Consider the following 23,155-nt stretch of genomic DNA (forward strand, 5'->3'; position numbering starts at 1 on the left):
AGAAACTTGACATGAATGTTTCAAATCCTTGACATGAGACTTAGTGGTGACAGAACCAATGATTTATATCAAGTGTTGGTTCTTTTATATACATATTTGTACTCATTCATTGAAAGAGAAGTCCACCTTTGTTTGTAGAACTTATATGAATTTTCAAATGACTGATTATGACCATAAATTTCTTCATATAATAACCATCTATGATAAAATGCTATTTCCACATTACAATATTGATAGATTGTGTATTGACGTTTTATAAATGTTTGGTGGGTGGAAGTCATTTAGAATCCAAACAGTGTCCACTTTGTTGTTTATTACTTACAAATTTTGAGATGTTATTGTTTGATTATTTCCCTTTGCCCAAAATCTTTGATTAACAACACTTAGATGAAATATTTGACTTTGAAGTGTTTTCGTACTTTAGAAGGGATGGTCAATATTTTGATTTTTTAAATGCCTCACCCGAACCTTTGTGAACTTTCCTTTCTGTACTTTTGATCTTTTGTATCTTTATTAATGGAGAGTTAAAAGCCTTAGAGTGTACACTGTGTTATGATTTTATTATAATGTGTTTTATTTTGTTGTTGTTGAAAATTTGCTTGAATTCTGAATGTAATTTTTCTTTTTATACTCCCATTTGATATAAAAGGATACATAGGCAAAAAATTCACAGGGTGTTCTAAATTTAACAATTTCAGACTCAATTGGCTAAATGAGAAAAATAATACATACATCAATTATCAAAATTCAATATCTGAAATTTCTCTGTCTTGTATGCTCAGTGGTGTTGAATTCTTAATTTTTCTTTATTCTTTGTTGCTGTACATGTTAATAACACTTAACAAGTGGCTTTAAATACATCTTGTTAATATTTAAACTCTTGATCAAGCCTGAATGTGTGTTTGGTAAGCATGTTGAAATAGTGAGTTATTGTCAACAAGAGTGATTTCAACTTAATTGTGTATTTAACTTTTGACCAACCTAAACACACACCTCGCAAGGTCTGGATAGTAGTTTTAACTAGTAATTTTTTCTTCTGTGGTTTTATGAATTGTTTGAACAGCTTAACTTTAATCTTGTGAAATGTTTGTCCAAGACCAGTTAGCCCTGAAAAGATGTTTAACTTTGTTAGCTCTGGTTTATATAGTACTGGTTAAGAAGGTAGACCTAAGGTATGGGACATATTTGTGACAAATCATTGGAATGTTTGTATACAGCATTTAACATCCATCTCATGTAAACATCAACTGATTTCATTCTGCTTGACAGGCTTTGGTAGAATTGAATATGATACAAATATGTCACTGATTTGAAGAGTTGTGTCCCTTACCCTAGATCTACCTGCTAAATTTGAGTTTATACTTTATTTGAGGTTTATGTTGTGAAGAATTAATGCAAATTTAATATAACGCAATAAGTACCTAACTTAATTTTAGAAATTTAGCAACATGATATAGTGAAATTTGTCTTCATAGAAACTTTTAAGGGACTAAATGTAGTCTTCTTGTTTTGTTCTGTGTTGGATAGCCCATGTTAGGAATAAAATCTATCTGAAAAGGGCCTTTCAGGGACTTGCCAATTTTGTTCTGTTATGGTTTAGAATTTGTTTCCTCAGGTTCACAACTGATAACTTGGCTTCATGTCTGGCTTTCAGAAAAAAATCTCAACTTCAGATTCTCCTCAAGTCCCACGTTTCTCCTCAAATTTTCAGTTTCAAGTTATCTGATTGGTCGAAATTTGAGTTGAGAAAGGATTTGAGGAAAATCTCAATTTGAGATTTTCTTTTTATAAAACCGGACCCAGAACAATGTTTTTTTTATGAAATTGAACCCAGAACAATGTTTTTTTTATAAAACCGGACCCAGAATAATGTTTTTTTTTTTTTTATGAAATTGAACCCAGAACAATGTTTTTTATGAAACCAGACCCAGAACAATGTTTTTTTATGAAACCGGACTCAGAACAATGTTTTTTATAAAACCAGACCCAGAACAATGTTTTTTTTATGAAACCGGACCCAGAACAATGTTTTTTTTATGAAACCGGACCCAGAACAATGTTTTTTATAAAAGCAGACCCAGAACAATGATTTTTTATGAAGGGTTTGAACTTTTGTTTATATTGTTATTGCTTTAGTTTTTTTATGTGTTTTCTTGTTTTCCAAATCTTCAGTTCTTGTATCAAATTTTATTCTTAATTGTGTATGTAGTTTGTCTATGTTTTCTGTTTTCAGGTTTTTTTCCATGTATTTCAGTTTTGTAGTTCAGTATTATTTTATAGCAAATGTCGTATTGTCAAATTTCTCAGCATTTACACTGGTGCTTTATTTTGTAGCTTGAAGCATTGAAGAAACAGTATGAAACACAGCTTGACAGTTTACGACATGAACTTGAAAGTGAAAGACAGGCCCGGGTAGAAAAAATGGAAACACAGGTAGCCTCTTGTTTGAATAAACTCATTTCCTTCATAAGGCATTAATAGGAAGTAAACATAAGTAAAACCTTTAAACAAAGTATATGTATGAGTGAATATATAAATTGTTCTGCCTGCCTGCCTGCTTGTCTGCCTGATGTTTTTGTCTACCACAAGGCAGTGCAGGGATTGTGAAATTCTGGCTTCGCTCTGTGAATTGATGTGTTCTTCACGCCTTGAAAAAGCCCTCATTGCTACATTTCCCACTTGATTTTTCAATTGAAATTTAAATCGTGTTACAGCTATGATAATGAACTTTAAACAAATTTTAAATTCAAGTAGGATTGGCTGTTTTTTTTCAGAGTTATCTCCCTTGGTAATGTAAATGTTGGAACACCGTTCTTTTATAAATATTATACCTAATTATTCTGTAAAATACACCCTATAGATTATTTTTATTTTCAACAGCCTTCTGAAGATCAGCTTGAAAAATTAGACACAGCTGAGAAAGAAAAGATGGATGAAATAATATCTGCGTTAAATGTACAGCATGCAACTGACATAGACTCTTTGCAACAGAAATATCTTGTAAGTCTTGACAAAACTTTTATGCAGATAAATTTAAAAAACTGTTAGACATGGTTTACCAGAGGCTTTCCATTATAATTAAAATAGATAAAGTTTTATTTCCAAGTATCAACAACAATGCCAGTAAATAAATTCAGGCAATTGCAGCACCAAGCTACGCTTACTTTTTGTGCAGACCTATTTAATGTGGCAGACTCCTTAAGTAAAGTTTAAAAGTAATGAAAAAACATTAGGACTCAATTTTTGCCAGAAGGGTTGCTACTCAAGGGAAAATAATTGACATTTTTTTTTTTACATTTGTTAGTTATGAATTTGAGTGTTTTCTTATTTTGATATGGTGTGTTCTGCTGAAAAACTTTGGCCTGTAATGTGACCTAATGTTCGATCATAAGTCACAGGAATTCTTGTTGGTCACATGTCTAAAACAAGGCAAATTTTCACATTTCAATCTCAGCATCTTGATTTCATTGTAAGACTGGGAAATTCTTTTCTGTCATTAAAGGTAGTGTCGTTCACATATTACATAATAAAGAAGTTCCTTTGCCTTGATTAAAATTCTTTTTTTTCTTTTTAGGAAGATGTTGACCTTAAGGTCAAGGCCATGAGATTCACACTGGAGCAGATCTACACCGGTCAGTTAGACATGGTCAAAACAGAGCTGGAGAAAAAACAGGTCCAGTCCTTGAAAGATCTCAATGATCAGCTGACCAGGGAACATGAGGAGGACATACAGAGGATTGAGAGGTTGTGGGAACAACGTCTTGAGGACCTTGAGGAACAGCATGCAGAAGAGATGAATAAGTCACTGTTGGAGGAGTCATTAAGTAAGTGGTAGTTTTTATTCTGAGATTTCTTGTTTTATGTTTTGTTTTTTTATATATAATCAAGAATTTATTGTTTTTGTTTTTTTTAATTCATAGTCTATATACCCTGTAGTGTGATAGTGTTGGAACTTTTTTTCGTATTTTAGTGCTGTACACTACAGTTATGGTGGATCCTGTCCTTTTCACCAGGCATGGTGGAAGGTGTGGTGATCGTTTGGCAATCATATCAATGATTGAATATTTGTAGGAATCATGTAATAGTTCTGGGCTGGCACCACAGAAACGGAAAAATTAAGAATCTAAATACATTTTTTACAAGTCCTACTGTAAATGAAATAAAAGTTTTCAGATTTTATTATTTAAATAATGAACAAGAATTTTACAGTTGTTTTGATTGTACTTTTTTTTTGTTTTTGTTTTTTTTTGTTTTTTTAATTTTGAGCTGCTTAAAAAAATAATGCTTTATGAAAGACAGATTTTTAAGCATAAGAGTATATTTTTAAACTGTATTTAGTACTAAGAGAAGCAAGAAAACTTAATGTAATTATCAACCTGCCATCCAAGGATGTTATCACTTAGACTGTATTGTATGTTTTTTTTGTTTTGTTTCGTTATGTTTTGTTTTTATTTGTATTGATTTTGTGTTGAATAACATTTTTATTTTATTGCATGCACTTAATCAGGATTTATTTTAAGTTTGAGTATAATTTGTATTGGATGCTAGATGTACATGTACTAAACCAATTTGAGGTCTGTAGATTTTACATAATGAGGTCTTTGCAATTTAACATATACCCTAATTTTTTGAAGGATTTAGATACTTTGTTTGTTTCGAGGCGAAGGAAATTCCATTGTGATTTTCGTTGTTTTTTTTTCTATCCGATTTTTTCCTATAGGAATAAATGAACTTTTAATAGAAAAAAATGTGAGATGTGCATACTAGTCACCAGTCACCAGTTACTAAAATGAGGGCACCAAATTGCGTACCTTTAAGATTTTTACATGCATTATGCAGACTGTACCCTGAATTAGCTTTGACTAATTGAATATAAACCATTTTAGGTCTTTATTTTTAATTTTTGCCATAGATTATCATTTGCACCTCATTTTTCTTAAATTTCATGAAATCAGAGGTTTAATTTTAAATGGTCTGATTGATATTTGATAACGTCCTACCATGTCAGGATAAGAAACTATTCATGAATGAGTAATAACATTTCTAACCACCCAGTATTGGAATTTCATTATACAATGAAAATTTAATTTTTGGTTATGAATAATTAATTAAACACCATCTGGTAGCCTTACTTTGTTAAGTGTTAGTTTTGTTCCAATAATGGTGTTTGGATTTGAGCTATTCCCATCACTTGGCATCTGTCGTCGTCGTCAACAATTATACAAAACTCTTTTTCTCTGAAACTACTTGACTAATTGGAACCAAACTTGGTATGAATGTTGCTTGGGGTATCCTGCATAGAACTGATGTGGGGATTTTTGATTCATCAAAAAACATTGGCAGTCGTTACTAAAAATAGAACATAGGGGTCAGACAGTAGTTTTTCACATATATCTCCTAAACCGTAAGGTTTTGCTGAATTCTGATGGAGGGTAAAAGTGTTCAGCATGATGAGATCTATCTCTGGTCAAATTTTGATTTTAATCCGTAGAGCCATGTTGGAGTTTTTGCCCTGTTTCAACGATTTTTGCTATTTTTAATGTTACATCTTTCCAAAATCTTCTCCTCTGACACTACTAGACCAATTGAAAACAAACTTGGTATGAATGTTCCTTAGGGTATACTGCATAGAACTGTTGTGGGGATATTTGATTCATCAAAAAACATGGCCGCCAATACTAAAAATAGAACATAGGGGTCAGACAGTAGTTTTTCACAAATATCTCCTAAACCGTTATGTTTATCCGAATTCTTTCAATAGCTGAAATGATCCATATTATTAGACTACAAAAGTCTTCTGACTCCTTGTAAGAGTTATTGCCCTTGAAAGGGGAAAAACAACTTTTTTTTTTTTTTCAATAGTTTTCAGTCAATATCTTGAAAACTATGATAGATTAAAAGAAACTTTCAATTGTTGAAAAGATCTTGTAATAGTCCTATCAAAGACTTCTTTAGTCAAAATTGTTGGACAACTTCATGTTTAATTTATTGCCTTAGAAAGGCAAAATTCAAGAAAGTGAGCAATTCAGGCTTCTGGTAGCCTCTTCTTTTATATAAGCCCGTAAATATTAATCAGAGATACTACCACTTTCTAATTAATAATCAATAATCAAACAGTCAATCATGAATCTTCATAGAGTTTGATGAGTGTGGGCTTTGGACCTATTGACCCATGACCTAGGGATTATGTAGGTTAATTCTAAACACAGTAAATTCATGAGTAGGTAATAAACCAATAGTATTCTTTTCTTAAGCATCCTAATTCTCCCACAAATAAAACTTACAGTAACACTAACCATTCCCAATTGATGAATATGAATTTAATACTTACACTTGGACAAAATTATCTCTGTGAAGGGTATTGCTTTTTAGGCAATAATCAATCAATCAATCAATCAGAATTAATGCTACTAATTGACATTTGTATACACGTAGTGCATGAATTTTTTAGCATGTTTTATGATGTAATGCTTTACTAACTGTAGTTGTTCAGACAGTCGAGTTTGAGGTTCCACACGGTAAGTCACTGAAACAGGCTTATTATTCACATAACGGAGCTTAAATCACACAGTGTATTATATCTACTTCATTTTTTTTAGTGATCCGTCTTTATTCTAGAGTTATTCCCCTGTAAGTGAAATATTGTACACATCATACATTATTTTCAGTATCCTTCCTGGCTCCAGGGATTTGGAGGTTAGGCCTTTTTTTACTTTATTTTGTTTCCTTCTAGATTTGGTGAAATATTTTGAATTATCCAGAATCTTTACCTCCTGTAGTGATTAGAAATGAAATTTTCAAACTTGTGCATTTTCATATGCAATTAGAATTTTTAATAATTCATTCTTCAACATTTTTTGTAAAATTTTTAATGTAACATTTTTTGCTTGAATGTTACAGATGCCTCTTGATTCCTTGTTTTCTCTACGAGAATCCCCACTCCACTTTCTTGGGTACAAATCATAATTCTCATGTTCATCGTTCCATTGTTCTCTCCTTTATATTTGTCTTGCATGATATATTTTTTTATGATAATTATTGAACAGAATCCCATAAAATTTAGAATTAATACTAATAAGACTTAGCATGCATGATTAAGTGTACTAAATTTACTGTTCTAGAGTTATGGCCCCTTTTTAACTTGTTTTAAGGCTTATTTTGACTATTATGTAGTTGTCTTTGTAAGAATCATGCAAAATCTGAAAAATGTGATACATCCCAAAAAGGGCTACATATTTTTATTTTTGTAATTAAGTTGTTTTATGGGTCTATATTATGAAATGTGTCATTATTCATTCTAATCTGCCTGCTCTTAGAAGATAATCAGCATTAAAAATCCAATAGATTCTATTGTATTTAAGTGTCATTTGTAGAGTTATCTCCTTTAATTTGAAACCTACAGTGCATTCTATATATTTTTTATCTTCTAAGAACATGAAAAACCAAATGTTAATTTCTGTTTGCTATGGTAGTTCAAATGTAATATAAAAAATAAAAATATTTAGGCTTTTCACCCATAAATCACATTTTGCATGATTCTTAGCGGGATTGCTACTTAAATACTCAATTTCATATATCATTCATGAACTTCACTGACTTCAGTGACAATAAGACAATAATTAAGTCCATAGTGTGGTGTTTATATAAATTTTTTCGTTGAATTATTGATTACCAATTTTTGAAGTATTATGCAAAACCCTCTTTAAAATTTACATATCAATTTTGCCAATTGTCCATCCCCTGGCAGTTTCCAGATGATAACTTGAGAACAGATCAATAATTTTTTTTTTGAAACTTTGCACTGTTGTTTTGTACCATAAATACAGGTTAAGATAAATAGTTTTCAAGTTACGCCATTTTGAACATATCATCCCCCTTTTTTCAACATTACTTGGAAGTGTATCATTGAATGTTCCATTCATGCCCTATTTTTATAAGTTGCAGCTGTTTATTAATGAATTTTTTTATTTAATTTAATTTACTAAATATCATAAAAGTTTTTAGACCATTTAGGCTGCATGAAAATAATTGTCATATTTTTTGTCATTATGCTTATTACTGCACAAACTTACAACTATATAAACTTAACATGCTTCTTTATTTAAAAAAAATCTGTATACAGCAATATGTATATCAAAGGGATATATTATTAACCATTAAACAACGTTCAGTTGATGAGAAAACATTTAAGTCGAAGCAGGTGTTTCATATACCTGATCAGAGATGGTTCCTGGTTCATGCTAAATATATTTAGATTTTGTTCAGGTCTATCTGTACAATTAATTGTTTCAACAGCATAGGAAATGGAACATACAGATTCTCCTTCAGTACTGAGTGACTTTTTAGAGTTTCCACATGGAAACTTTGTGTTAGCAATCATGTTAAAATCTAAATTTTACCATAGAGAGTGGAGAAATAAACTTTGTGTTAGCGATCATGTTAAAATCTAAATTTTACCATAGAGAGTGGAGAAATAAAATAAATCAAGAAAGGATTGAAGGAAAATAGTTATAATCCCATGAAAGAGTAATTAAGGGAACCAAGGTTACAGCGGTAATCAAAAGAATGTAATCGAGGGACAAAGACCCAACATGCAAAACAGACAAACACAACAAAGAATATAAAGTAACTAAAATAATACATACAAAGTAACAAAAGCAAATGAGCAACTTGGACTACAGTAAAAACTGGGAGCATGGATCAGGTGCACTGGTAGGATATGAAATCAGTAGAAAGCTGGGAAGTGTAAATGGTAGGATGTCTCACAGAAATTTAATAAATTCTCAGTGGATAAAAAGTTGCATGTGAGGAAGGTGGTTATATTGCTTGAGCACAGTAGTATATTGGTTCAGTCTTGACTTGGTCATTTCAGTCACACTATTTTCTGCAATTTTTAACATTCTATAAGTTAATTGTTTGTTGTAGCAGAAACCCATTTCTATAAGGCTTTCCTTGAAGTTGCTTTTTGTTTCCATAATGTTGTTCAATTGTTTTTACACCCGCCACAAGAAGTGACGAAGTATTATATGATACCCTCCAAAAAGTTGCTTGTCAGTCCGTTCGTCTGTTGGTTTCCAGATGACGACTTGAGAATGAATCTATGAATTTTTTAATGAATTTGCACAGTTGTTTAGTACCATAAAATACAGGTCAAGTTCAATTTTCAGTAAAATCCAAAATGTAGTTTTCAAGTAAGATCATTTTGAACATTTTGCCATCATCCTTTTTTCACCATAATGTGGTGGGGTTTCACTTAATGTTCCATTAATGCCCTATTGTTTTTACCAATACAGACATGATTAAATTCACTTTCAAGCAGAATTCCACTTTTTCAAATCTGGATTTACTGTAATGATTCTTTTTTTTTTGTTTTGTTTACTGTTCATTTAATTCAGATTTTGCCTTTTCCATTTTTGTTTGTTGGCCTTGTAAAACCACATCATCTAATGGACCTGCATGATTTTGACCTTGACATGTTTAAAGGTCAAATTCTTATATTCATGTTATTCCATAACCATAGTAGACAATATGTGCTAATGTAAACTTTACCATCACACTTCCTTAAACTTTAATGTATCACCTTATCAGGTGATGATCTTTTACCTTGGAAATAAAATGTCATGGATTGTAGGTCAGAATTACTCATATTGTAGTTCCGAATTGTGGGACTTTCTGATGTTTATTCTTTAGTTGGTGTGAGATTTGTGGTGTAGTAATGGCTCAGAAATCTCACTACTTCTAGGATTGATTGGTAAAGTGTTGTTTTTATTTTTTGTGGAATAATTAAAAATTTTTTTTATTATATTGAAAGCTGTGATGATTTTCTTTGTTTTATATTCTCAATTTTTATCTCTTTTTTTTCTACAGTAAGTGGCAGTCTGCATTTCGTATAATTCGTCTTCTTTTAGGCACTTAGTCTGGACAAAATTCGGGCTGGTGTAAAATTATGTTCTGTTTAAGAGAGTTTCAATCACGTTACTCTTTTGATTACAGAGCCCATTGGTTGTCTTTGTACTTAATTTGTTTTTGTGTTTTTTCAGCATTTACAGACCAAGAAAAAGAGTTATGAGTTCCACTATAAAATTAAAAATTTAAAAAAATGCATTTTAAGTCCTAGTGTTTTGTTTACAGTGATTTTTTGCTGTCCTGAAAATCTTCTGTTTTTGCTTTTTAATCATTGTTCAATAAAATGAGCTAAGGGTGCAGCTAAAAAAAGGGTCAGACTTCTTTGGTGTTAATGACCAGAAGATTATAATTTTGATATATACTGTCGTCTGTGAGTGAGGAAATTTTTTTTTCTCTTTCTGCAACTTTTTTTTTAAAGATTTTTTTTAATATGGAAAAGGAAAGATGGAGATATTATACATGTGTTAAGTGAACTACTGTGAATTTACATAGTTTTAAAAAGTCTTGTATGTTTTACAGCTGCCAGAGCCACCACTGCAGCACAGATACAGAAAACCATCAGGAGAATGGCTCAGGAACATGAACAGCTCTTACAGGTAAGTTTATAAGAAAGGGATGTGCTTGACTTGTTTTAAAGAAAACCATCTGGAGAATGGTTCAGGAACATGAACAGCTCTTACAGGTAAGTTTATAAGAAAGGGATGTGCTTGACTTGTTTTAAAGAAAACCATCTGGAGAATGGTTCAGGAACATGAACAGCTCTTACAGGTAAGTTTATAAGAAAGGGATGTGCTTGACTTGTTTTAAAGAAAACCATCTGGAGAATGGTTCAGGAACATGCACAGCTCTTACAGGTAAGTTTGTAAGAAAGGGATGTGCTTGACTTGTTTTAAAGAAAACCATCTGGAGAATGGTTCAGGAACATGCACAGCTCTTACAGGTAAGTTTGTAGGAAAGGGATGTGCTTGACTTGTTTTAGAGAAAACCATCTGGAGAATGGTTCAGGAACATGCACAGCTCTTACAGGTAAGTTTGTAAGAAAGGGATGTGCTTGACTTGTTTTAGAGAAAACCATCTGGAGAATTGTTCAGGAACATGCACAGCTCTTACAGGTAAGTTTGTAGGAAAGGGATGTGCTTGACTTGTTTCCTAAGAAAACGATTAGAAGAATGGCTCAGAAACATGATGATTTTCTAGTTAAAGTTACCTGTAATCTGGCAGAAGCAGCTTTATTTTTTACATTCGACCCATACAGATGAGTGAAAGTGAGAAAATTTAAGTAGCACTCCAACTGAGAATCATGCAAAATGTGATTTATGGGTGAAAAGCCTACATATTTTCATTTTTGATATTTTGTTTGAATTGCCATAGTAAACAGAAATTGATATTGGGTTTTTCATATTACCCGTGTTCTTAGGATATAGAAATTATGTAGAATGCACTGTAGATTTCAAAATTAAGGGAGATAACTCTGTAAATGACACTCTAATACAATAGAATCTATTAGATTTGCAATGTTGATAATATCTTCTAAGGGCAGACAGATTGGAATGAATAATTGGGGGTTGATGAGGCAGAGTTGTCTGATGGTTTTCTTAGGAAACAATACATTTTAGACCTATAAAACAACTTAATTACAAAAAATAAAAATATATAGCCTTTTATGATTCTCATAAAGAATACTACTTAATTGTGTTGCCTTTCATATGGTTTTCTTTCAGAATATCTCTGAGGGGTTGTCTAAAACTCCACGAATCAGTACACCCAAAAAAGTCAGACAAAACCAGGAACAACAAACTGATGATGAGGCAGAGTTGTCTATAACTGAAGAGGAGAACAGTCATATCAAGGAAAAAATACCAGAGACAACTGAAGGTAAGGAGGTAGCAAAATCTACAAGGTTTATTGCCCATTATTTAAAGAAGAAACCAGACTGTAAAATTAAATTCTTTACAAATTTAATTAATTTTTGTCATGGAACTTTCTTTTCACTGAAAGGATTTACACTAATGGATGCTTGAGTGGAAAGTTAAACACCTGCTAATTTTGGGTCAGCAGGTCAAAAGGTTGAGGACACTTTTACTTAAAGTGTTTTTTACTTTTGGGTTGGCTACTCAAGTTGGGTATTGCCTTTCTTTAAAAAGTAAGGAAGAATGGATGGTCCAAACATATTACCATAATGTACTGTAAAAATATTAATTTTCGTGGAGTACTATTATTCAGTATTATTGGATGGGCAGAAAACCACGAAAAAAAGTACCAGTGAAATTTATTCTTAACTCTATATAATACTGATCATTTTTTGTAAACATGAAAATTGATACCCACAAAAATGTTCACTTGATAGAATCTGCAGAAAGTTAATACATATATAGTATTTGTTCATGCATAAAATGTCTTATCAGTTCTATAAATTGGTCTTTATAAGAATCAGGCAGTGGGTAAAACATTGTATAAATATAACCTACCACTTAGACAGTATAATTTGATAATTTTTAATATATTCTTTTTGGATTATTTCCATATTGTTTTATAAGCAGAGGATGATTATCCTACCAGTGCACTTGGTCCATGCTCCCAGTTTTTAGTCGAGTCCAAGTTGCTCATTTGCTTTTGTTACTCTGTATGTATGATTTTAGTTACTTTATGTTCTTTGTTGTGTATGTCTGTTTCCGATGTCTGGTCTTTGTCCCTGGATTACATTCTTTTGATTACCGCTATAACCTTGGTTCCCTTGATTACTCTTTCAGGGGCAGAGCACTTTAAACATCTGCAGTGATGCACATCAAATGATAGTTGCAAATATAAAAAGACTTCCTTGAGAAGTTAATTGTCAGATGTATTTATTTTTTTACATGTATATAGTAAAACAATTTAAGATATTACCTGATTCCTGCTAAGACTTGTATTTTAAAGGTTTTTACAGGAGACTCAAGTCTTTCATTTTTAAAAACCATCATCTTTCTGCTCCTGGACACCCTAATACTGGTAAAATCTTTGTCAATTCCATAAAAGATAGATACTTACAAAAGTTCATTTTATACAACTACAAGACAAATAGTTACTTAACCTTTTGTAAGAGGTTGGTTTTAATTTTATAAGATTTATGGTGTCTTGACAAAGACTATCCTTATTGTAGATTTTTAAATTAGAAGATAACACAACCTTTTGAATCAGGGGTTAAAGCCAGTACTATAGATCACAACATTCAAAACCAGAATTGAAGGTCAGGGCATTCAATAAATATCAAAAGTCAGCTGAGGACGTTATTGAGTATACTGAAATCCTTCAAATAAATTCCTTTGAAAAAAAAAACTTCATCTATTTATGTTTAGAAAGAAGTAAATACTTAGAGATCAATAAAGTTTCCAAATCCAGTTTTAAAGTCATTTTTATTCCATTCATCTATTCATAGTGGTAGGTATAAGTTTTAAGTGATTGTCATTAATGAGGCGGAACAACATCTTCATTCATAGATGAAAAATTTTTGATAGCTTCTCATTTCGGAACATCCTGTTCTAAGTCTGCTTGTTTGCCATTTTGTGCTTGTGAAATGTGCTGAGATTTGATATTTTTCGGAGGAGTTATTCAGTATTTTAGGGGGATTTTTGTGTAATAAATATTGGAAGAGTGATGTAGTATCTTGTTTTTTGGATTTATGTTTATATATAAAATCACCCATCTAAATTACTGAATGTAAATGAAGTAAGACTGTATACATACTTGTAATTTCTTCTACCTGTTCTTGGAATAGCTATTAAAATAGGATTAATTTGCTTCAGAAGGGAAGTATATTAATATTGAAACATTTTTTTTGAATATTTATTTATTTTATTATGTATTTTGGGGAAAACAGATTAGAAACAAGTATCTTCAACTGATGAAATCTTCTGTTTTTCCATAACTATTCTAACATGGGTATTTAATTTTGGAAGTTGTACCAGGGATTGATTTAGTTGTGGGGGTGGGGGGGTTGGGGGGGGGGGTCCTTGTTAGATCTGCCACCCACTTTTCTATGAAAAAAGAACAAAATATGTGTGATTGTTAGACAGTCAACAAAAGTAAAAAAGGAGTAGCAATTTATTGAATTTTGATGATGCATGTATGTTAGAAATGTATGCTATTTTACTTTTTTCTATGTAAAAGAAGGAATACACTGTACATACCTTGAGATATGCCATTCCTGATCCCTAAGACCATGGTGCACCCCTTTGTTTATGAACTGTGTTCAGTTTAGAAAGTGATAGAACAGGAAATTTAAACGTAAATGTGTTTTAAGAATATTTAATATATATTTCACCCCAATGTAATCCCAGAGAAACACGATTACTTGTTAAAATATTTATTGTCCAACTTAGGGAAACTTTTATTGAACATACTTCAGGGACAGTACAAGTGCTAATTTATGAATGTCATTCAGAGATAATAAAATTTGTCTCAAAATATTTTGATGTTTTCTAAAGTATATTGGATATTTTTTTTGCATTAAAATGGTCGTACAGGAGCATCATCGGTCGTACAGGAGCATCATCACTAGACTGGAATAATTTAACACAATGTCATTGTAAATGGCAGTTGATTTGTTTTCAATGTGGATTTACTGGGTTTGTCTTATTTTTGGATATTTACAATATAGAGGATAAGGTAATGAATTTTATACTGCTTCTCCGATAAATAGGGACAGAGGTGTAAATCTCTACATGTATTATTTTTATTGCATATCTTTATGGATGTTTTATGGTATGCTGCTATCCTTCTCCACATATTGTACCATAACTCCAAAATGCTTTGAAGGAATTTTGAAATTGTTTTAACTGATTTTGGTTATAATAGATTAAGCTCTATTTTTTTTTTCTATTTTTCTGATTTTTCATTTTAGAGTTACAGGACTTTTTACACACAAAATAGGAGGATTGTATTTTTATAGTTCCAGTCTTTCATTTTTAGAGTTATGGGACTTTTTAGACACAAAAAAAGGGGGATGAGCATATCATGTGCTTAGCATAACTTTTTATTGCACATTACCAGTTACAACAATGAAACCTCTCTTGAATGAGCTACTTTCCTTAGTTTGGGTGGGTCTTACAAGTTTGGTTCATACAGGTTCAAAGTGCATTTAATCTGTTATGAAGAAACTAAGAAGTTGTCTTCTTTAGAAAGGTTCTTGGTTTATACATGATTTGTTTTAGACAGGTTTCACTGTATAGCTTGACAATATTTCTTTAATACATAGATGTAATGTCCCATACCTGTTTTTACTTGCTGTATAAATTCTTCTTGGTGGCAGATTTCCAAAATTGTATCAATATTTTAGATGATTATGCTCCTACCTGTAAAGTCATTTTGATTTAAATGTGTCTACTCAAAACCTACCTGTGAAGAATGATTTCCTTTTAGCTTTAGCTGCTGAATATCTATACTTTTTGTTCATTTATGGTGGACATAGAACCCTTTTTTTCTATTGGTTGGTGGTTTTCACTCCATAACTATACTGAAAGAAACTTGTGTACAATCTGAACTTTTGTACAAAAAGGAGCCAATTGTATTTTTGTTGTCAGTATGATGAAGGTCAAGGTTGCTGATGCTAAAAATATACTTTCTCTTGAATGAAATTTACTCTCTGGAGTATTTCTTGACAAAATGTTACAAAAGCTTTTAGGCCAAGTAAGAGTTAATTTCTTTGGTTTTCATACTCTTTTTAGTCTCTTTTAAGAAGAAAAAAACACTAGTTATGTGGTCTGTAACTGTTTATGAATCAAGAATAAAAATGAATTTGGATGGTTTTCGACATGCATGCATCACCACCTGTCTGATTTTTTATAAAGACTAATACTTAAGTGCTGTCAATAAAATTCTTCACCTTCATTGTTTTACAGATGTAAGAGTTGCCCTTGAGAACCAAAGAGAAGAGTTGGATCAACTTAGAGGCTGTCTGTTACAAGAATATGAACAACTTTTGGCCACACGGACAGACAGGATCTCTGACGAGGCACAGGAAATAGAGAAGCTTCAGGCAGAAATGGAACAGCTTCAACAATTATACAATAAACAGAAGGCCAAGTTAAAGTCTGGTGGCCAGCAAATCTCAGGTAACCATGGTGGTTAAAACAGAAGCCTTTATCCTCTAACATAAGCATAAAACAATTATTCATGTATTTATAATTTAAAGAACTAGAGTTTTTGTAATCTGTCATCTTCTAGTCTGAATTAAAATTTTTTATTATTTTGATATCCTGTCACACAAAGTGATGAGGTTCCATGTGACACCCTGCGAAAATTGTGTGTCCATTTGTTTGTTCATCTGTCTGTCTGTCCATCTCCTGATGGTGATAAGCTGAGCGGGTTCAATGAATTTTTTTTTTAACTTTGTAGATTTTTTTTATAAAATAGTCCAATACTTCAAAGATCAAGTGCAATTTTCAGCAAAATATAAAAATTAGTTTTTCGAGTTTGTTTTGAACATTATGCCACCCCCTTTTTTCACTCTTTGTGTGGTGGGGTATTACTTAATGTTCCATTACTCCCCTTTTTTTCACCCTTTGTGTGGTGGGGTATCACTTAATGTTCTATCACCTCCCTTTTTCAGCTTTGTGTGGTGGGGTAACACTTAATGTTCCATCACCCCCCGTTTTTCATCCTTTGTGTAGTTAGTGGGGTATCACTTAATGTTCCATCACTCCCCTTTTTCAGCCTTTGTGTAGCCTTTGTGTGGTGGGGTATCACTTCATCTTCCATCACTCCCCTTTTTTTCACCCTTTGTGTGGTGGGGTATCACTCAATGTTCCATCACCCTCCTTTTCACCCTTTGTATGGTGGGGTATCTTTTAATATTCCATCACCTCCCTTTTTTCACCCTTTGTGTGGTGGGTATCACTTAATGTTCCATCACCCCTATTTTCACCCTTTATTTGGTGTGGTATCACTTAATGTTCCATTAATGCCTTAGTTTTCCATATAAGTAAACCAAATTCCACAGAATCACTGACCAACAGCAATATTAAAAACTCCATCGCTGACATTTGCGAACTGGAATGTATCTAAATATTCAAGAATCATTGTTCAACCAAATCTGCTTTTGATTTCACAAAAAGTTGTAAGTGTGAAATTAGTCATGAATGATAACAACGTGATAGAAAATCACTTCGTAATGTCATTACATACCGCCAGTTTTACACTTATGACATTTTGTGAAATCAACTGAAATCATAGAAGCCAAATTTATTATTATGTAACTTGATTAAATTTAATTAGGATGTAGGCTTTTTTTTTTACGGATGTTATTAGATTCAAAATTTACCTTTATGTCCAGGTTCATGACGTAATGTGTTTCTGATATGTTTTTGACAAAATGTTTTTATCAGGAATGTTTTGGTGACTTTTTATTACATCTAAAAATATTTTAAAAATACTTTGTGCCAAATAATGTTTTTTAATTAAAGCAGTTAAGAAAATGTTTGCAGGATGTGTTTAACTTATTAATGCTTTGAAATACATTGCTAAACATTTGTTCCAAAACATTTTTATAGGTACATATAAACCAGGTAGGAAATTACTGATTGGTGATAATAAAATTTTATAATTTCTTACTAATTGGAGAGACTTTTTATTATTGTGACCTCTTTATACTTTCAGATTTTTCGAAACTCAAAGAACAGTATGAAAACAAAATCAGCTCTTTGGAGAACTTCCACAAAGAGGAAATTCTACAGTATAAAGAGGAGATAGATAAGTTGAAACAGGAAGTAGGTACTGAAAAACGGGATTCTGGGAGTAATGTGGTGACCTCTAGTGGTGTGCCTGATGAGCAGGAATCAGAAAGAGACTATATTAGAAACACATACTCAATGACTGTAATTTCAGATGATTCTTTACAATTTGATGATGATGAAACTTCTCAAAAAAGTTTACAAGAACTCAAGACTCTTTTGGCTAAAAAAGAAGATGAAATTTCTGACCTTCAACTGAAACTTTCGCAAGATAATATTGAGATTCAAGAGCTTCAGTTTAAATTGACAGAACACTCGGATAAGATTCAGGAGCATGAAAAACAGGTACGGGTAAACCAAGCCGAACTAGATGAAGCAAACTCACAGCTCAGTGATAAAGAATGTAAAATTGATACTCTGATGAAGCAAAAACAGGCCCTTGGTGAGAAATGCTTACGAGAGCTGGAAGAAAGTGAAAACAAACATGCCAAGATTGTTACAGAGATTAACGAGAAGTTTGAAAAAGTTTTGTCGGATTTAAAACTTTCACAAGCAGAGGTTACAAAGCTTAAAGCAGAATTAGAAGCTTCACTAGAGCAGGAACGTATGCTTGAAGAACAGTACGATGAACTTCAGCAACAACAGAAAGCAGCGCTGAAAAAATTCCAAGAAAGAGCTGATCATGATAATGAAGAAACTGTCTCAGAATTAAAACTTGCTCATGAAAAGGAATTAGAATCACTAAAGGCAAAACATAAAGAAGACCTGGATTCTTTGTCAGAAAAACATCAGAGTGACATTGAATCTATCAAACAGGAGCTTGAAAATTCATATCAAGAACAGTTAGATGAGCTTCAACATCAACAGAAGCAAAAGATTGAGTCTGTTCGACAAGACATGGATCATGAACGCCAAGTAGAAATCGGAATGCTACAAACTGAGTTCAAAGTTCAGTTAGAGGTTGAAAAGAAACGTTGTGCAGCAGATCTCACCTCTGAGCATGAAAATGAATGTAAGAAATTGAAAGAAGAATATGAGCAGACAATAAACAATCTACAGTCTTCAATAGAAAGTTCAAAAGGTCAGGCAGTACAAAATGAAGGTCAAGGTGAGACAGGGCATGATGAACTTGAAAGTCCTGTAGAAGAAGAAACTGAAGAAGAAACAATGGAGAAAGCTTTTTCACCAAGAGGAGAAAAATTCCCTGTGCAGGAAGATGAAGAATCTTTAATTAGTGATACACCATCACAAGAAACTGTCATTGAAGTGTCAAAATCTGAAGAGGACACAGTAAAAGAAGTCAGACCATTAGACACAGCAGACAAAACAGAAAATGATGGAGAAAGTTTAGAATCTGATAAGTCAGATAAAGATATTAAAGATGGAACATTATCTGAGCCATTACTTCAGACTGACCAATCACAGGACTTTGATCAGGTGGATACATCTCAAGATTTTGATGGTAGGGTGGACTCATCTGCAGAATGGGATATGACAGCCTCATCAAGGGATTTCACTCAAACTGCCTCAACTCTCAGTGCTACCTCAAGTGATTCTAGTGAAAAAGATTTATCTCCTGGCAAAACTCACGACAATACTGTAGCTGTTCTCATGCAGGAAATAGAAAAGGCAAAAGCAGAGACTGTGAAACAACTACAGAAGGAGTATACCTCTGAAATCAACCAGTTGAGTGAGAAATTGAATGAAGCCCTGGAGAAAAACTCAGAACTAGAAAATGCTAAAATTGAATTTGATAAGTTGATTGAGGATCATGAATCAAAATTGAAAGAGGAAGTTCAGAAAGCCTCTAAAGAAGAAGTTGAAAAGCAAAATTTATTGAGGCAAAAACTTGTGAAAGAACATGAAGAGAATGTTTCAACATTAAACAAAGAGTATGAGGAAAAGATGGAACTCCTGAGGCAAGAATTGATGGAGACTTTTGAGGCAGAAAAGGAGGATATTAAGAAACAACATCAGGAGGACTTAAATGAAGCTGAGGAGAAATATGATACTCTAATTGATCGTGAGTTAATTACGATTGTGATTCAGGTTCTTAATTGATTAATCTCTCTATTTATAGAGCAGGATCTTTCCTTTGCTTTATAAGGGAGAAATATTGTTTGTGTTTCACAAAGTTTGTGCCTTGCCCTTCTATATCTCTAAAGTAATTTATTGGATCGAAATGAAAACTTACATAGAATTTGAATTTTGAGATTTTTGGACATAGACATTGGTATGTATGTTAGTATAGTAGAGAAATGCAAATTTACCCAAATCATTCAGATGTGTGTTATGTGTTTAAAATCATGTTGACTAAAGTAGGGATGACTATTTGTGCTATTTAAAGGATTTCTGACTCTTTTTATGTCTGACTTTTTTACCTGTATATTTTCTCTTGATTTTGGCAATTTCTCTGTTGTTCCTTGTAAAATTGATCCTGCAATCGGAAAATTGAATACCAAGTTATAGTAATGAATAAAGAATCCTTCATCTTGTTAGTGCCTGGTTGCAGGTGAGAAAAATAACATCATAAACCTTGGTAAGAGATGCAGTGTTGCCAAAAAAAAATAAAATAAAAAAGATTTGAATCCTTTTCCAACTAAAAGGCAAGATCTTTTAATATATTATCTGAATTTGGAATTTAAATGAGGCTATAGTTACTGTGGACTTCAAAGATGGAAACAATTTTCAGTATAGTTCTGTTTGTTTTAGGTATAAAGAGTGGAGAGGCACCTGAAGTGGCAGAAATCATACATGAACGTTATGACACAGAACTTGAGATGGCTAAATCTCTGATGCAGCAAGAATTTGATGAGACACTGGAGTCAGAACAGGTTGGTGTTGTATGCCCTATATCTAGGCTCTGGGCAAGAAAATGTACTGATATCTGTCTGTCTATAGATCTCCTCTCTGTGTGGTGTCAAGGATGATAAACATCTTTTAAGTTTACTGTCTCTCTTACAGAAATCAAATTCAAGATACATAAATTGAGATTCACTTCAATATTAGGTTTTAGAGATCCTCATGAATTATATCAGTAAAGTAATAGAGTTTAACTGTATCTCCATCATAAAGTTTTTGCTTTGCTCAATAAAAAGGAAAAAAAAAGTAGAATTCAATCTCCCATATTAGATTTTTATTGTCCCCAGTCACAATGCAGTAGGGGACATAGAAATACCTTCTGGACACAACTCCTGTGAAACCACTTCACAGATTTTGTTCACATTTTGTAGAATTGTCAGTCCCCATATGTAGTTGATCGTATTGTATCACCATTTTGATTTGACAAATTAAAAAGAGTTATGGGACTTTTGCACTTCTAATTTTTTTGCGGCAGCATGGGACACGTGGCTTCTAGTTGCTTATTGACATGGCTAATTAACTTTGAATGGTGTTATTTCAGTTTTTTTTGATAATATTTTGAATTCACAAAGATGTGAACTTCAATTTAACTCTTCCCTTTACTTGTCCTGAAATATTCACAAATTAAACTTATCGAAAGTACAAGAAATCATTCAATCACTTTTGAATCAATCAAAGCAGAAATACATTTCAGTTTAATATTAAGTTTCAATTATTTACACATTAAGATTTACAAAAATTCAATCAATCAATCAATCAATCAATCAATCAATCAATTATTCAATCACTTTTTTAATCAAAGCTTTAAACACCTTTCATTTTGAAACTAAGTTTCAATTAGTAATTAACTACCATGTAGCTCAAGGCCTTGAAATGAAAGTAAATTAATTGTCTTTTTATCAAGATTTAAAAAATTATATTCTGTGACAAATCTGTTAAGAAAGATTAATGACCCCTTAATAGCAAATTGAATCCCCTTAAATGTCCATACACTCTTAATGTTTTATAAGGCAGTAAGGAATTGTGTCATTTAGCACAAATTTGGGTAATTTAATATAACCATAAGATGGAATTAAAGTCATGTACTTAAAGATTATACTGTGGACTAAAATACTTTAAATTATCGATGTATTTATTCAAAGTTGACCGGGGATGTACATGTATTTATTTGAAATTGGTAGGTCTTTTATCTTTATTTTAAACAAATTCTGATATTTACTTATTACTATGACAATTGTGTTTCCAGAGGGTGCAGGGTGCAGGGGGTTGGCAGCTCCCTTTTTATTGGAAAATTTGTCATTTTTGTGTGTAAAATTGACAAATAATGTTCTTGCATCCCCCTTTTTCTGAGGAACCCCTATTGGCATTCCTTCTTGTCTGGATCCACTCCCCTTTTATCAAGGAGATTTGATTTTATGCTTGTCCATCCGATGATGATCCATGTATTTAGGACTGGAATCAAAACCTCATACAAATGTTCATGTATATGTACATAAAATTATTTATACATCATAAACTTGATTTTGCATTTGAAATTTTTTTTTTTATTGTTTCAAGTAAATTTTTGTTTGTGCAACAGAAAGTATATTTTCAAATATTCTGCAAATTAGTAAAAATTGCCAGGCATTCATTATTGCATGTTAAAAGTAAAAAAATCAGAAAGAATAAAATAGCATTTAGCTGAAAGAACAAAAATTTATGATATCACTGAGTATTGTACAGTTTTTTTTTTGTTTTTTTTTTTATCCCATCTTTGGTTGGGAGACCTATTGCTTTTGGACTGTCCATCTGTCGCTTACACTAGTAAGCACAGCTCCTTGGATACTACTGCACCAAAGTTCATGAAACTTTGTAGGTAGGACATGTTATGTAGTTGTGCGTACTACCAGGAGTTTATAATCCATTTAATTTTGCATGAGTTATTCCCCTTTGAACTTTGGAATGGGGGAACTTCAATTTTCATTTATTGTAGACATAAATGTGTAACCCATATAATAAAGCTATCATTTCCACAATTAAAAAATATACCCACAATGCATGTACGTAAACATGTTCTTCTAAATATTATTTCTGTTGGAAAAAAAGTGTGTTAAATAAACTTTTATGTATTTCTCTCCAATTAGGCTAGATTTGAAGAAGAACAACAAGAACTCATGGACAAATTAGTAGCAGAAAGACAAGCTGAAGCTGAAGAACTCAAAATACAACATGAAAAAGACATAGCAGAGTGTCGACAAACAATTATACAGGAATATGAAGTCAAAATCACTGAACTGGAACAGAATCAAGAATCTGAAATCTCCAGACTAAAGGAAGAAATGGCCAAAATAGTTCCACTCTCTGCTGAGGAGGTACAAACAGTTGAAGCAGAAGTAAAAGTGGAACCAGTAAACCAGGAACCAGTCAAAGAAGAGGAAGTTGAAGAAATAGATTTGCCCTCTGACCCTGAAACTGCCAGAAGGAGGTCGAGTGCAGATAAAGATGATTCTATAGAAGATCTTAGAGAGACTCATACAGCCATAATAGCCAGGATTGAAGCAGAGTACGAGCAGAAACTTCAGAGAATCAAAGAGGGTAAATTATAATCAAATTAATGAAGTTGTCAGCCAACTTATTTTTGCATATACATTTAATTAGAGATTCAAATTAATTTCACTGCTATTTTTTTCTAACACAGAGAT

At 32.2% G+C, this 23,155-nt stretch overlaps 1 protein-coding gene across 18 annotated transcripts in view; it reads left to right on the top strand.

Moving 5' to 3' along the window:
- Positions 1-23,155, top strand: part of LOC148602292 (uncharacterized) — a 141,734-nt gene that overhangs the window by 47,299 nt on the left and 71,280 nt on the right. For 17 of the 18 annotated variants that reach the window (XR_015916899.1, XM_088553789.1, XM_088553782.1 and 14 more), the window contains 9 exons: positions 2,335-2,433; positions 2,881-3,000; positions 3,575-3,824; positions 10,426-10,502; positions 11,628-11,781; positions 15,783-15,995; positions 17,539-19,635; positions 20,325-20,446; positions 22,598-23,048. Coding sequence is in view for 17 of the 18 variants with exons in the window: in XM_088553789.1 (XP_088409915.1) it covers positions 2,335-2,433; positions 2,881-3,000; positions 3,575-3,824; positions 10,426-10,502; positions 11,628-11,781; positions 15,783-15,995; positions 17,539-19,635; positions 20,325-20,446; positions 22,598-23,048 (3,583 nt within the window). In the remaining variant the exon portion in view is untranslated. Of the gene's footprint in view, positions 1-2,334; positions 2,434-2,880; positions 3,001-3,574; positions 3,825-10,425; positions 10,503-10,620; positions 10,675-11,627; positions 11,782-15,782; positions 15,996-17,538; positions 19,636-20,324; positions 20,447-22,597; positions 23,049-23,155 lie in introns of those variants that run through there. The other variant, XM_088553797.1, reaches the window with a different exon arrangement.

Source organism: Perna viridis, chromosome 11 (genome assembly GCF_037379345.1).
Source record: "Perna viridis isolate PV_CMFRI_1.1 ecotype Kerala chromosome 11, ASM3737934v1, whole genome shotgun sequence".
NCBI lineage: Eukaryota > Metazoa > Mollusca > Bivalvia > Mytilida > Mytilidae > Perna > Perna viridis.